This window comes from Triticum aestivum, chromosome 4A (assembly GCF_018294505.1).
Source record: "Triticum aestivum cultivar Chinese Spring chromosome 4A, IWGSC CS RefSeq v2.1, whole genome shotgun sequence".
In the NCBI taxonomy this organism is placed as follows: Eukaryota; Viridiplantae; Streptophyta; class Magnoliopsida; order Poales; family Poaceae; genus Triticum; species Triticum aestivum.
The window spans coordinates 685,884,427-685,900,388 of NC_057803.1; the positions used below are offsets into that span (position 1 = coordinate 685,884,427).

Below are 15,962 nucleotides of genomic sequence, written 5' to 3' on the forward strand. Positions count from 1 at the left end.
CAGGTGGCTATTATTTTAATTAATCAGATTTGTCATTATCATTACCATTAAAACTAGGAAAGCATAAATCCACCCTTGATAAGGAATTACCAACGTGTCCTCGAGCCATAATCTGACCAATCAGTGCTAACCATTGGATGAACCTAACATTGTGTAGAACAATGTACCATACAAAATCTCTAAATCTATGTTTGTGCAACTAACAACATACTCCCTCCCCTTAACACAGTATAAGACTTTTTTTTTGAAAAGCTATGATAACCACGTTCAATAGATAAATACCCCAAAAGATCATTTCCTTGGTGTAGAAACAAAGAGATTGTTTATCAACTTGGTTCTAAAACGATGGGTGTTATTTTATTTATTTATTTATTTTGCGAAAACGATGGGTGTTAATTACTGACTACCTTGATGAAAAAGAGCCAGCAAGTATAAATGAAGAGCAGACCTCAAGGTGTTCTAAAACAGAGGACACGGGCGGCCAGTGCGGGGGAGCGAGACGGCAGGGACGACCCCAGGCTCCCCCCCCCCCCCCCCCCCCACAAAGGAACATAGGGAGCACATTTGTACTGTAGCATACCCAACAATTCTACTTCTTTCACAAGAAATGACTTACGGCTCGGCATGAATGATTTGTTCACTCTGAATAGCAGCGGCATGGATTTACAAAATGGGAAGAAAACGAAACAAAAACACAGATGATCAATGGCGGCACGCATCATCACGTTTAGTTTATTCACTGAGAGCAAGCAGAGTAAAAAAGTTAGTAAGACAGTTCTCTTATCCAGTACTTGTACAGACTTAATGCATGGACATCCCTTAAAAAACACCCTTTTTTTCGCCTCAAACAAGAGAGAAGTACTTTAGAGCTTCAGAGTTTTAAATGCCCTTCGCTACCATGTCATTCTGTGATGCCTTACAATCCCACAAGTCACTGTATACATACATTCATACAAACATACATATGGTTCTGAGGAGAAAATTAATAATGAAACAAATAATGTATTGAGTGGAGGTGAGCCATGTGGTTTTAATCTTCGTCACCATCAACTCTCATTCAAAACCAGTGATCCTTGACAGCTGCTATTGGCTTCAAGAGCATGTCAAAACCCGGCGAAGGATGGGGGGGGGGGGGGGGGGGGTGCTGGATTGCATCACCAGCAATTGGCCGGCCTCAAGAGCGTGCCAAAGCCACGCAACAGACCGGTGATTACCGGCACAGATTTCATGACACGGGTCTCTTGTTAGCATCGTAAGAGGATGCCAGTCTCCTCGCCCAAAGATTGTCCTCGGGAGACCAGGATATGGTGGAACCCATCGTCACGCACCACCTCAGGTTCAGTAAGGCTGCGGCGCTGCATTCTTCAGTTGCTTTGAATGTCCTAATGATCTTCAATTCAGCATCTGGATCTTCGCTGAGGATTAGATCCTCTAAAGCTGCTCCTTTCTCCTTGAGAATGCTCGCGTCCAAGGATATCATTCTCATACTGAGGACTTGCAATGCCTCGAGTGCGGTGTTGTACAGTTCTTGGTCCACGTAGGCACAAAATGTGTACCAAAGTGTTGATTCATCGGGTCGAATCATTGCTCTGTGAATACACTCAACAATGTATTCAACAACATGAATATTACCCTGTCAAGAATGACCAAACATGAGTTCCACTTGGGCATCATTTCGGGGTGACGAGTTGAAAAATTATATCATAGACATACTTTTGCATTCGCTTCTGAGAGTATTGTGTTGAAAATCTCAATGTCAGGTTGAATTCCTTCAGTTATGCACAAGTCCAGCAGATCCAGTGCCCCCTCAAAATCCTCTTTTGCTAATACAACCTTCCATGGAAAAACATGACATCAGACTCAAGCAAATGGGGCCCAGAAATTCAAATTAACTAAAGGAAAGAATTAGCAGTGCATTACACGGTGAGTAGTAACGGCACTGCAATTAACTAGCCTTACCTTCAGGAGAGATGTGAAAGTCACAACCGTAGGACAGCAGCCATCTCGGAACATCAAGGACAACAAAGCGCCAGCTGATTTGACACACGGCAACAATTTGCAGCACTCTATCATGATGCTATAAATGGCAGTATTGGTTGGGAGACCCCATGATCTCATGATCTTGAAGGTTCTTATTGCCTTAGGTGTCTGCAAACCAGAAAGAGGTTTGTCGAATTCAACAACTTTCAAGAATTCAACAAAGCATAAAAAATTGCTTGCAAGAAAAACTGAACCCAGTTCGTCATTTAATATAACAAAATAAATGGTAAAAGGACGTAGATCCTTACTTCCTTTGCTTTAACCAAAGCATGCAGCACAATGCCGTAGAGATCACTCTTCTGATAAGGATCCATGTTCCATAAAACATTCTCAGCAACATTCAAGTACCTCAGCATTTCATCTATCATTCCCTCGGCTCCAAAGGCTCGTATCTGAAATAATATGATGTAAATTAAAATACCAAGACTTTCGATGCATGCTATCATTGTAAGAAGTATCGAAGATCATAATGAGACGTGACAAGTGATCTTAGCAATCTAAACAAGAACTTTGACAATTATCATGGTGATATTTCAAGCCAGTGAGGTCTTGGGCGTGACTGACCAAATGGTATGCTAGTTTGAGCATATTATACAAACCATGGTTCATATTCCCATTAGATCATTATTAACACACAAGCAATGTTGTGAATCCCATTCATTGCGAAGTGCTTCCTACTCTCCTAGACTAGGGTAGCGCACTCATATTAGCAAGTGAAGTCCAACCTCACATCACATGCAAATGACTGAGACATCCTATTCAGATAGATTAAAACTTGGCTTCCCTTTTTTAAGCATTATAAATCTAACGGATTAGGCACTGTAACTCAGATAAGATACTGGGAATGCTGGTGCGACAGGATAACATATGCTGACGTGTGCTAGTTTGAACAGATCTTACAGGCCATGGTACAGACTTAATGAAGCAACTCCTTTCATGGACAGTAATCGTCAACAAACAACAAAGAACAACAAATTTCGACCAGCCTAGAGCAATGTGACAAAGCCATAAAACGTCATTGTTTCTAAACAGAATGGTTACACACCTAAGTGTTGCATCCTTAACCCCTACTGGCGCCAGGTGCCAACTCTCTTGATAGACCAATTTTTCATATGAAAAGGGAAAGGAAACAAGAAAATGTGAACTCCCTGTTTCCCAATGACCATAAGCAGAGGTCCTGTAGCCAGCATATTAAAAAATTCATTACCACCCACAGAAGTCATTTACTAGGAGTTCTACAAAAAACGGGCATGTTTTTCTTGCAACAATATTTCAAGTGATACACCTCTTCACACTGAACTGTAGACGGAAAAAAGATGGAAGTCTATATATATACGAAGTAGTGAAGTAAACATACCAAGTTCTTCATAGACACAAAACTATGTCGAATCTCATGGTTTAACATGTCCATCTCAATTATGCTTATCCTTTTGGAAACATCAGCATGTGATAGCATATTTCCTTCTTCATAAGGAACATTGACATTGCCAAACAGAGAAAACATAATTTCATAGGTCCAGATATGTGGCTTCAAATCCAAGCGCCTCATTTTCGCTAGTATGCGGAGAGCTCTTTCTGGTTCATTCTACAAAAATAATAAGAGGGGATTTAGTCCTAATTTCTATACAATCAGGAAACTCAGGTGCACTGACAACTAAAGAAAAACTATTGTTGGCAGTTCAAATTTCTATACAATCAGCAAACTCAGGTGCACTGACAACTAAAGAAAAATTATTATCGTTGGTATGACAAAGAGCACCAACGATTTTGAGACAGGAAAAGACTAAGATTATTGATAAACCATACATTAGCCTACAAGTACCCTTAGCGTGAATGGCCAAGCTGAAATTAAGATGACAGGAGGTAGGGACACAAATATGGCATGATAGACAATCTCTTTCCAAAGGCAATACATTACCATAATGTCACAACCAGAAAGCAAAGCATTAAAAGCATGTATATGCTCCGGTTGTATATCTGAAATTCTTCCCAAGAAATGCTCAGCCAGATCCAACTGTAAGCTTTTGCTATGATCAACGGAAAGCGCAACGAGTGTACTGTCGTAAGGCCTGATACCTCTTCTATCCATCACTTCGATCTGGAATGCACGAGAATATAAATATAGTAGCATTAGTAGATTCAATGGAGAGTAATTAAATAGTGATTAGCAGTCGCAATAGAACAGGTACAGTTCAGGTTTACATAGGAGTTTTTATGCAGAGTAAGTAAACAGTAATTAACATTACAATTACAATAGCTTCTAAAAAATTCAGACAGTAGAGCATAACTATATTCAGGGTTTTACAAAATAATTAGTGTGCACAATCATATTTAACAAGATATCCTTTCATGTAACTGGATATGTCATAAACTTTTGATAGCATACCACTTTGATGGCATGTGCAACTCCTTTCCCGGCTATCACACACTTGATAAAACCATCATATGTAAATCTTGATGGCCGCAGTCCAATCTTGTGCATCTGAGAAGAAAGAATAACATTGAGCATAAACATCAAACTTCACTGGTGTGAAACATGAAATTTCCGCACTTCCCACCACTTTTCCACTAATAGAAGCAGAAAATCAGTAAATAATTAAAATACTAGAATAGTTGCTGATAAGCAACTCCACATGTCAGTTACTAACTTTAAATGAATTTAATTCTTCAACCGAGTTCATGCTCTGTTTTTGAAGAGCGGCGTTTTGATTCTCGGGTGTTTCTACACCCAGGTGAACAGAAAAGTCAAAAAAATAGGAAACAAATTTCAAAGATGAGAAACTCTTGTAGGTGCTTGCAAATTTTTACGCTGAGATGACATCCGAGGAGCTCGGTACAAAAAACCGAGCTCCAAAATGTCCAAAGCTGCAACAAAATTCGAGCTCCAGCATTTTTTGTTACCGACCGCCTCGGATGTCATCTCAGCACGGAAATTTGCAAGCACCTAGAAGAGTTTCTCATACATTTTTTATAACAATTTCAGAATTTTTAAAATTTTTGGTTGGAATTCTTTTTGAATTTACTGTTCACACTGGGTGCATGCAAGTTCGGGGTCAGCTTTGGATTTCCACTGTTTTTGTGACTATCTTAAGAAGAAAGTAAACCGAAAGCAAAAGATTACAGAAAGAAAGTATCAGTCCAATTGATATGACCGATGAAACAGGTACAAAGATGAAATCAATCATATAAGCCACTGGAAAGTTACCACAGTGATGTTCAACCAAGATTGATATGACCTAGATGAAACAGGTACAACAGATGAAATAAATCACACAGGCCACTGGAAAAGTTACCACACCACAGTGATGTTCAACCATCTAGAAGATTGATATATTAAGAGAACTGCTTAGAGGTAAAGAGTTTAGCAAACAGAAAAACGACAAGCCATAGTATATATTAAGACAACAAAAGACCACATACTAGTTACCTCTAGAAATAATTGCTCAGACAACTGGCAGTTGTCAAGGTACACGCATGCATGTATGATATCATTGAAAGCCCATCGCAAAACATTCTTCACTGCAGTGGGTGCAGAACTCAATGTCTTTGGCATCCTCCCATTGTCTGGTTCAGAATTGTCACCAAGATTGTCACCTGGAACAAGACTGAAAGTAAATAAGTTCTATAACTATCATTAAACTAAGTTTACAAGTATACTGCAGGGCTTATGTAGTTGGAATGCAGAACAGACCATCAGAAATAAATGACACATAACCCTTCAATTGCTCATGTTTTGATGATTGAGTTTCCACCCGTAACAGCTCCGGCTGAGCATCAATCAAGCATTCTCCAGTTCCCATCTTCCCTTGAGATGATGATGTCAGATCATAGTCCGATACAAGTTTGAGATCTTCTACTTCATGCAAAGCAGGTACAGGAATGTCTAATCTTGTTGATTGGCATCTCCTTTTAGAAGATACCCTCAAATGGTCAGTGCGTTCTCCGGCAAGGACTACCATATGCTGCAAGATACGATATGCAGATTGAAGGTCACCTAGTGTAGAGAAAGCCTTCACAAATTTCCTCTGAGTCACAATGCTTGGACTGTAATACCTAGTGCAGTCCTTCCATAAATCATGAACTGCAGACAAATTTCTCTGCAAAACTACAACCTGAAAAGATATATCAATCAAGTAAGCAAGCTGACATATCCCAAGAAACGTGTGAAAATGTGACATACAACATTACATGAAAAGGAATGTCTCAATAGACGCCCTAAAAATGAAATACAGAAAAGGAAAAAGCATGTGACTATTTCATAACAGAAGTAAAAGAAACTAAAACCAACATGCAAAAAAGGACAGAAATTAAGTGATGGACCAGAAGGGAATACAAATTATAAATGTACGCAAGCAGATGTTGATTCAGAAAATAAGGACCAAATAGTCCACATAGTCTGCCCATAGTTGCAGCCACAACAGGTAAGTTCTGGTACACTAGTACTTCCTTCTCCAGATATGAAACTGAACTTCTGAAGATCATAAACAGGCAATATTGAACAGCTGTTCATACAAACCTCCAGAAGCTCACAGAATGTTATTTCAGACTTCCCAAGAAGATGGTTTTCCATTATCTCTAGACAGCTCTCAGCATCATTCAGATTTGTGCTACAGGCACTCAAAAAGATGTTGAAAATCGGCAAAGCAGCGTATGAGCATTCTTTTTCCCCTAGAAGAGTGAGCAATTTAAGTGCCTACATCAGAAAGATGGTTGTCAACAACTTGAAGACTGCAAGGAGCTAACATGATGTCCTGCAAAAACTGATATGCTATAAGGCATTATTCAATACGCAGGTAAACGAGCAGAAGTGCAAGAAGAACTGCAGAGAGCACCAAAGATTAACAAAACAACATATTTTTTCATCAAAATGGTTCATTAAAGAGTATAACAGCTTACGTGCAGAAGGTACAACTTACCGTCTGATTCCCTCTCCTACAACTATACTACTCTCTCCGTCCCAAAAAAAGTGTCTCAACTTTGTACGACTTTGGTACAAAGTTGTACTAAAGTTGAGACTTGTTTTGAGAGGGAGGGAGTATATACAAACAATGAAAGGTCCACTTTGGCCCTGCTTTCCGTCTTAAATCTTCAAAGCCGTCTAAAAGTGGGCCCTCAACTTCTAAGTTATACCATCTACCTGACCCCCTTGCGGCATTTTGGAGCACTTTTAGATGACATGGATGCACTGTCAGATCGGTTAAGACCACCAGCTGGTCATATGAAAACAACGATTCCGGACCGACTCAGTGAGCGCGAAGGTTTACTTCTAGATGGTTTTGAAGTTTCAGAGTGGAAAGCAAATGACCGCCAAAGTTCAAGGTCTGTAAGTGAAGTTTTTTCTCTACAACCAATGGCTGCAGAGCCTATCATGAGCGAGCATGAAAATATTTGTGGGAATGCCCATGCACAGACTTCACCTGAAAGAAATAACCGGTGCATCATTTTGCCATTTTGGTTAAGGCATGAAATAGTATAACCTTTCATCAAGTACCCTTAAAAAAGGCCTTGCCTAGTATTGAAGCTTCATTTTGTACAAAAGGATGAATACATCGGTATTGCATTTTGACTAGCTGGGAGCACTAAGAAATGGAAAGTTGGACAGCTTACACAGAGGAAACAGTGAATTGGATGGTTCAAGTGTATATTACTACTACTGATGCTCTATTTGAAGCAGTTTCAAAAGGGTATTTATATGATTGAACTCCCACACAAGTTACAAAGGCAAAAACTTCATTCGTTATATAAGAAATATCGCGTACCTCCTTCGAATTCCCTCCTTGGCTGAGTGCTCGAGTGACAGATCTGTAATGGCTTTTACTAATATCTATGGACTTCACGTTCATGAGCTCCAGTGTCTCCATAACAAACTATGCATATTGGCAAACATCCAAAATGAGTACTAATCAAAATGACTATATCAAACTCCATGCTCTAGGTAAAATATGCATCTACAGTAGATTTACCAACGGATCAGGTGCTTCTGCACAGTACTCCAGTATATAAGAAAAATCTTCTGAAGTTAACGCTTCTTTGGTTTGTTGAAGATTCGAGAGCATAATGGATGCTCGCTGCCGATCACCTTTACGAAGAGCATTTACGATATCGGTTTGCATGAATCTCGAAGCCATACTAGTCTTCCACGTAAAATCATGATGCTCTGAAGTCACCCAAAACATTGGTTAGTGGTTACACACTGACACAAGGAACTACCTGCCTTACAGTACGCAATTGCGCGTATAGTTCAAAATGGAGCGTTTCATAATCAATTTCAGCAAGCGTGGAGTGTCGAATTGATGTGCCGATATATTTTCAAGTGGAGGTAAACCAGAGTCTACTATCAGCTCACTGGCTTGAATTTGATCTGGTTTCAAATACAGGGGTTCGGCCAACTATTCTGTTGAGAGTAACAGCTTGCATTAGTACTAGTATAGGGTCAACTAGGACCAACCTCACGCAATGAACCTAGCAATATGTTGATAGATTTGATTACCAGTCTAGCACGCATCAAGCAAATCATGGATCCTTACCGAGAGAAGTGGAAATCATCCGAGCCCTGACGCCAGCCCAGAGGAGAGGCAGGCAGCGGTGGCGACTGGGAGGGAAGAACGGTTCGTCCCACGGAGGAAGGCATTGCTGGTTCTGGGAGCGAGACACGGACGGGGCTGCCGGCGGCGGGACGTGGGGCGCGGCGCGGCGGCCCGCCTGCCGGAGAGGCGACATGGGGACGTGATTCCGAGGCTCGATGCAGGGAGTGCTGAGGCCTGGACGTGGAGGAGGCGGAGGAGGGATAGGGCGCCGCACACGGAGACGTCGCCGGCGAGGCCGCGCCGGCGCGCACGGGCGTCACGGTGCACGGCCCCGCCCCAGCGCGGCGGACCCGACGACGGGAGAGGACGGTGAGGCGGAGCAGTGGGCTCGGAGGCCGTGCGCGGAGAAGATGAGCGGGAATGGTGGAGGACGTGCGGCGCTCCGGCGGCGCTGGGGGGATCGTGAGAGATGGGAGGAGCGAGAGAGTAGGCCTCGGTATGGGCAGCCCGGTCTGACGGCCCAAGCCCAAAGCCCGACAGTGGGGCGGGCTCGGCTCCAGATTTTGGCCTGAAAGACCGATCAAACCCAAAATACATTTTTTTTAACACAGAACTTTATTCATTTGAAATAAAGTACTCCCTCCGTCTCAAAAATAAGTGCCTGAACTTTGTACTCCCTCCGTAAATAAATATAAAAGCATTTAGTGATCGGTCACTAAATGCTCTTATATTTCTTTACACAGAAAGTACTAACTTAAGTACAAATTTATACTAAACTTGGGACACTTATTTTGGGACAGAGGGAGTACATTGTTTATGAGGTGAGTACAATACCAGTCAAAGGCTTTTCAAACTAGTCGAAAGTCAAAGAAAATCTAGCTAACTTAATAAGTTCATGGGCAACCTTATTCATTTCTCTATTGCAATGCTCAAGACTAGTAATGAATAAACCACAAGCCAAAAACACAATCGTCAAACACAGTACTCATCATACTCGTTGATCGTCCTCCATTGTTCATAGTTTGAATAACCTTTAAATTATCTGAATTGATAAGAAGGGCAACCAGCCTTTTAAGCAATGATAAGACCATATCTAAGCGCCAAAGCTTCAGCCTTTAGGACAACCATGCACCAATCAATGTTCAATTTCCTCATGCAATGAATTTGTCTTTATCGTCCCTCGAAATAGCACCGGTCGTGCCCCTAAGCATGTCATGATCAAAGGATGCATCTTCCTAAATATCACTATTTTGATCACTTGCAACCCGCCATGTATAACCATGATTCAGATAATTAACCCCCCTCCCACCCACCCATCGTAAATACTTTGCCAGGTAAAAGGGGAACCCTTCTTTAACTTTACATTCAGTAAATTACCATCAGGTAAATACTTAGCTCTCAACATGATGGCACATAAGGACTCGAGATTTTCGAGAAGACGACAAGCTTGTTTTGTCAACATTGTCAGGTTGAAACAATGAATATCACAAAAACCCGCCCCACTGATTTTTAGATAGACACATTTTTCACCAAGCCATCCGCTTATGATTGTCCTCGTCTCCCCACCGAAAATGTGACATCTCATTAGTGATTCCTTGTAAATATTTTAGGAATTTTAAAGACGAACATCACATATGTGGGGATCGCTTGTACAATAGATTTTTAGGAGAATTTCCTTCCCTCCTGCAGATAATAGTTTTTCTTTTCATCCACTTATCTTCATGATAATATGATCTATCAGATACTAACAATAGGGTTTGAATGTAATACATGTATGATGATGCGTTTTATATATCCTAATATAATCACAAAAAATTCAACAATAAAATGTTATTATCTATTTTGGGGCTAGGTTGAGGCTTTTAAAATCTCGGCCCAAGGAATGCCCAAGCCAACAGGAGAGGGGGCGGTGGGGATAAAGTGCTCGTGGTAGATCTTCAAGGCGATCTCCAAACCTTCCCAGAAATCTGACCGTATGGAAGATGCACATTCTTCAAGAGTAACAAGCCTTTGGTGAACTATATATGATCAGTTTCTTCAATGATGCTCAAACACTTATATGTTTAGGCTTTGTTGTCTTTCCTCACTTAAGATTCACTCAAATTCTTTGAGAGGAGGGGTTGCTCAGACAATACTTTTCTCGGTTCTCATGGAGCAACCACCAACTTATGAGGGTAGGGGGCTATTGACAGCGGGGGTCGCAACCTGAGGGGCTGAATGAGTTTTGGACGGGACACACACACCCAATGTGTTGTTGTCAACTGTCACAATGATTGGAAATTTTTGAACTATCAAATTCTCCAACATATGTTAATCTTACAGCATGTTACCTAACTCCTGGACGAAGAAATCAGACACAGATATACAAAAGAATCACCCTCAACGCGTAATCTTGAAGACTTTGCCCGAAAGGAGATTTCAAGTCTTAAACTCTGAAGAGCTAGGTTCGATTGACCACAACTGAAGACTTATTGTAGTAACACGTGGACCCCTTAACAGTACGTTTTGCCCTATTGGCTCAAAGAAGAACAAAAGGAACTAGTAAAGAGCTATATCTTCATGCTTCAGTTCTTTAGCTAGTTCTTCAATAAGTGCACTAAACACTTCAATGTTTCCTTGACATTTTTAGGGGTCATACACCATCGGTTAAACCAAATTCCCAGGGACTTACGTGTGTATAATCACAAACATATTTCCGTCTTTAACCATTTGGTCATAAATCAACCAAAACATACGAGATGCACCCACACTTCTTCTTCATGCTCCGCATCGGTGGGGTGTCGTCCGTCCCGCTTGGTATATTGGTGTTCGGCGTGCGGGGGTCTCCTGACGTCTCATCATGAATCTCAGCGACATGCAACTCATGAGGTCGTGGGACGTTTGGAAGAGGAAGCCAACCTCCTTGAGTAGAGAATGTTATGTGCGATGAAAGTTTAGAATCTGCTAAACTAGTTTATAGTGCCCCCCACTAAAACTTGTTTTTTCTCCTGTTCTACAAAAGGTTGAGTTTTACTCGCCCTAAAATTTGTCACGCTGACCAAACACAGTTTTAGGTGATTATACTATTGAACAGTTTCTTGCATGCACTATTAAACATGTTTAGCAAAACAGATGTAGTCAAATATTAGTGACCCGATAGTTGTTACCAGTTCGTCTTAATGGGGTATGTTACAGTTTTCGTCAATTTTCTGTTAATTTATTAGGCAATTCATTTCTTAACTAGTAGGCAGGCAAAAGTTTTGCCTTGTTTTCTGAAAATATCTTTGGCCCTGTTTGGATCCATAGGGTAGAATTAGTTTGAGCTAGTTTGGGCTCAAATAGCCCTAAAGTATCCAAACATGAGGGCTAGTATGAGCTAGTTGCATCAAATCCTCCTCAAAAAACTATCCCACCCAAGAGGTGCTAATTGGAGCTTTTTCGATAAAGGGCGCTTTTATTATCTCAAAAGGTGCTAATTGGAGCTAGTTCTCCTAATGCATTTATTGACAATCTAACCCTATCATCCATACACTTCTTTGGCTAGAGTTAGAGGGTGTTTATTTTCAGAGACTTTTTAATGTAGGGACTAGAAAAAATCCCTCTTAGAGACTTTTAAACCAAACAGGAGGGACTACTAGGGACTAAAAGTTGCTTTTTGAGACTAAATGAGGAAGACTCCCAAGGAGAGTCTTTTTTAGACATTTCCAACAATGCCCCTTTTATGCACCCATTGCCCCGCCGTCCCATGACATTGTTTGGTTGTTATTTTTCTATATACTAGGGGTAACATGGTCTTTTACATGTCATTTAATAACCTTCAGTGAGGGACTAGAGACTTTTTAGTACCTGAAAACAAACAGGGAGGGACTAGAGACTTTTTAGTATGATCCAAACAAGGCCTTAGTTTAGGGTTAATCATGAGGTAGAAACTAACTCTAACCTCTAGCTAAGTTAAAGTATCCAAACAGGGCCTTTGTCCTTTTGCCGGATAATAATCAGATAATAATGTGATTTAGACAGGAAGTAGAGACGGCGAAGCAAGGCCGTGTGTGTGTGTGTGTGTGTGTGAGGCTTGGAGCTTCCGCGAGCCGAGCACCTCGGAGTCGGAGACTGCCGCATGTGGACACAGGAGGTACGTACGTGCTGGAAGATGAGTCAATATTCATTTCATCATCAACATCAACAGGGAAGAAAAAAAAGAAGGAAACGATGGTTACAGTTTCCGCGGCCCCACATTCCAGCAGAAGAGATTCCTCTCGTGGCCCACCCGATGGTAGGGCCGACCCGACCCAGACCCTACCCATCCCCAGCTGCATCTTATCCGTCCAATGCGAACGAGGAAGAAGATCCATCCAACACAAAATTCCCCGCCTCTCCCCACACCACACACGGCAAAGGCCCGGTGGTGCCCGCGGGGAAGCAGCCGAGCCGACCGACGCCCCCAATGGCCGCGTCCCTCCGCTCGCCGCCGCCCGTGCCCGCCGCCTCCGCCTTCCGCCGCTGCCGCGCCGCCGCCGTCGTCTGCGCCTCCTCATCCTCCTCGTCCTCCTCCTCGGCCGTGTCGTCCGCTCCCAAGGCGCGCTTCGTCGCCCGCCGCTCCGAGTCCACCTCCGTCCAGCAGCTCGCCCGCCCCCTCGGTAACGCCCACCCTCAGCCCCGACCAGGAGCCTCACCTCCCCCAGCGATCTCCTGGCTGACACGTCACTGTCTGTCTGTCTGTCTGTATGTCTGCATATGTATGCAGCGGAGTACATGGGCCTGCCGGCGAGCCAGTACTCGGTGCTGGACGCGGAGCGCATCGAGCGCGTCGACGAGTCCACCTTCCGCTGCTACGTCTACCGCTTCCGCTTCTTCGCGCTCGAGGTCTGCCCCGTCCTCCTCGTCCGCGTCGACGAGGAGCCCAACGGCTGCTGCATCCGCCTCCTCTCCTGCAAGGCAAGCATCCAGCATCCTGCAGTTACTAGCTAGCTACTCAGTGCTTCACTAATGGCGGAGGATGATGTGTCTGCAACTAGCGAGTGCTGAAAAATGTTTTTGGTTGTGCAGCTGGAGGGGTCGCCCCTTGTGGAGGCGCAGAATGACAAATTCTCGGGTGAGGTTGTCCGCCTCTTCATGTCTGTATCGTCTTCCATTGTTGGGCCAGATACCTGGCACATAGCTTAGCGTGCTAGACTAGACTGCCTGATACTAATTCAGTCACTGTCTCAATGGTACTGCACGTAATTTTGAATTACGACGATGGGATCAATTCCTCAAAGAAGCTTTGGAATTCATTTAATTATGATGATGCCAGATAGCATGGATTACACAAATCACGTGGATTGTGAGATGCAATTGCATTGTACTGGACGAGTAAACTACAAAGGGGTGACCAAAAGAAGCCCATCAATCATAGTGATGCATCCGACATTTTGGTTTCCTCTGCTTGCCACGGTTCATCCTTATTATTTGCTGTGGTCACTATTTTCTTGGGTTGTTTGCTCTTTGCATTTATCTAACTAAATAATTGGTACATTCAAAAAAAGGAAACTCAACAGTTTGTGTGCGCAATCCACACGGTAAAAAATAATTGGAGGGACTTTCTTCCGTCAGACTTAGTGGCACAACAGAGTTGCATGATTCATTCGATGTTAATTAATACACATGATTTCGTAGTTGTATTTAGCATTTCGAAAAATTAAATATTTAATTGTTGTCCCAGGAAATCATTGACATGATTTTCTGTCGGATGCAGCTTCCATGGTAAATAGGGTTTTCTGCAACAGCAGTTCAGAGGGTTCGACGCTTCAACAGCTTACATCGGATGCTACAATCGAGGTAATTCAGTCTCTGGCTCTCAGCTGGCTTCATCTAAACATCACTGGAAGTTCTTGGGCTGAACCATAACCATATCTGTATGATAATTTTCAGGTTGCAATTGACATTCCCTTTCCATTTCAAGCACTACCAGTTGAAGCTATCGAATCAAGTGGCAGGCAAGTGCTTGAGCAGTTACTCCGAGTCATGCTTCCACGATTTCTGAAGCAGGTCAGTAAAATACTGCTTTGCCTTTTCCCTATGACAACCTTTTGTTTAGTCCATTTTTTATCAGCTCAGCTTGCAATTTTAATTTCTTCGATGCACTGTGTTTGAGGGAAAAAAAAATCTTCAATGTACTGACTCGTTTTTTCCCATTGCAACCTCATATAATTTTGTTATGGAGTAAACTCAAGGATGTGTTCTACTTCTATGCAAGTAATAAAGTAGCGCGCCAAGTTCAGAAGATTTTTTTTCTCTGGAAATCAAAGTCTCCTTCATTTCATTACTCATATATGAAGTCATGAACTAGATCTATGTTGATTAGTTATATTTCAAAAACACACAGAATACTCGCGCACAGTTGCATAAATAGAAAAAAAGTACAAGGATTCATGCTCACAGCCTGGCGATACAGCGTGGCTTACCGTAGCGTCAGAGAGCGGTAATGTTCGAGCCTGTGCCAACTAACTTGGAGCACGGCTCTGAGGCCTCACGCTCCCACCGCACCCCAGTAACTCGCTCCAGCTGGGTGCTGCATACAAGGGCAGAACATCAGGTTGGTTAGTTACCATTGAGCAGGCATCCGCATGCTTATTGGTTATCACTTATCAACGCTTGTTTCTTGATGAAACCGTGGCCACTGTTATCACATTTTGTTCTGCTACATTCATCGATATCTGAACTGTCACGCATGGTCTAGTTTACTTTACTTGCGTTTTGTTCAATCATCACTCTCATGTTTAAACTAGATGACCCCTAAAAGTTCATATATGAATTAGTTTATGCTGATTAATGCCAGCTGGAAGTGTCTCGAGTCGAACCATTCGTTGCCTGCAACACCTCTTGTATTTGTGTTGATACTTGGCCCAGCACTACCTGCTGATTTTTGTTGCTGTTTCTTTCAGCTTGATAAAGACTACCGAGCTTGGGCCTCGGGCGATTCTTCACGGAAACCGCTTGGCACTGGGGAAATATGAAGCTGACCATAGGCGTAATGATAGTTTTTCTTGTTTAATCTAGTTAATGTGCTCGTACATGATCCACTTCCTCATGATAGTCTATCCTTGGGAACTCTCGTGGTTGTATATTGTCATCCCACAGTCATTTGATCGACCCATGCGTTTTCAAAAGGAGGTTCAAACCCCTAGCCTCTGCATCATTGTGATGCACACAACTTGTGATCCATGCGCTTCTTTCTGGTATGTGTCTTTTGTTTTTCGCAGCCACAGGCCGCAGTGCCTTGCTGTAATTTGCTGCAAGATCATGAGCATCTGACCAGTCTTTCTTCATATGTACGGTGCCAATGTGTGGATGCAAGCACAGAGCGGTGCGGGGGGCTGTGATGTCGGCAGCAACACGTGCGTGTCGCCGGACCGGTTTTCACAGTGCGAATATTTC

The 15,962-nt window shown here is 42.6% G+C and overlaps 2 protein-coding genes across 2 annotated transcripts; one reads left to right on the forward strand and one right to left on the reverse strand.

Annotated features, from left to right (window-relative positions):
- Positions 1-706: 706 nt before the first annotated feature.
- On the reverse strand, positions 707-9,044 carry LOC123088138 (pentatricopeptide repeat-containing protein At1g76280). The gene is made up of 13 exons (XM_044510303.1): positions 8,568-9,044; positions 8,004-8,197; positions 7,800-7,907; positions 6,557-6,733; positions 5,732-6,152; positions 5,468-5,634; positions 4,427-4,522; positions 3,959-4,138; positions 3,398-3,625; positions 2,289-2,432; positions 1,960-2,148; positions 1,714-1,833; positions 707-1,633 (listed from the first exon to the last, which is right to left on the reverse strand). The coding sequence occupies exons 1-13, from the start codon at positions 8,758-8,760 to the stop codon at positions 1,226-1,228; spliced, it is 2,625 nt and encodes an 874-aa protein (XP_044366238.1). The 5' UTR covers positions 8,761-9,044; the 3' UTR covers positions 707-1,225.
- Positions 9,045-12,891: 3,847 nt separating this feature from the next.
- Positions 12,892-15,738, forward strand: LOC123088139 (uncharacterized protein SYNPCC7002_A1590). Its single transcript, XM_044510304.1, has 6 exons — positions 12,892-13,183; positions 13,291-13,481; positions 13,593-13,638; positions 14,281-14,363; positions 14,457-14,573; positions 15,470-15,738. Exons 1-6 carry the CDS (start codon positions 12,991-12,993, stop codon positions 15,539-15,541), a joined length of 702 nt encoding a protein of 233 aa, XP_044366239.1. The 5' UTR covers positions 12,892-12,990; the 3' UTR covers positions 15,542-15,738.
- Positions 15,739-15,962: the final 224 nt, after the last annotated feature.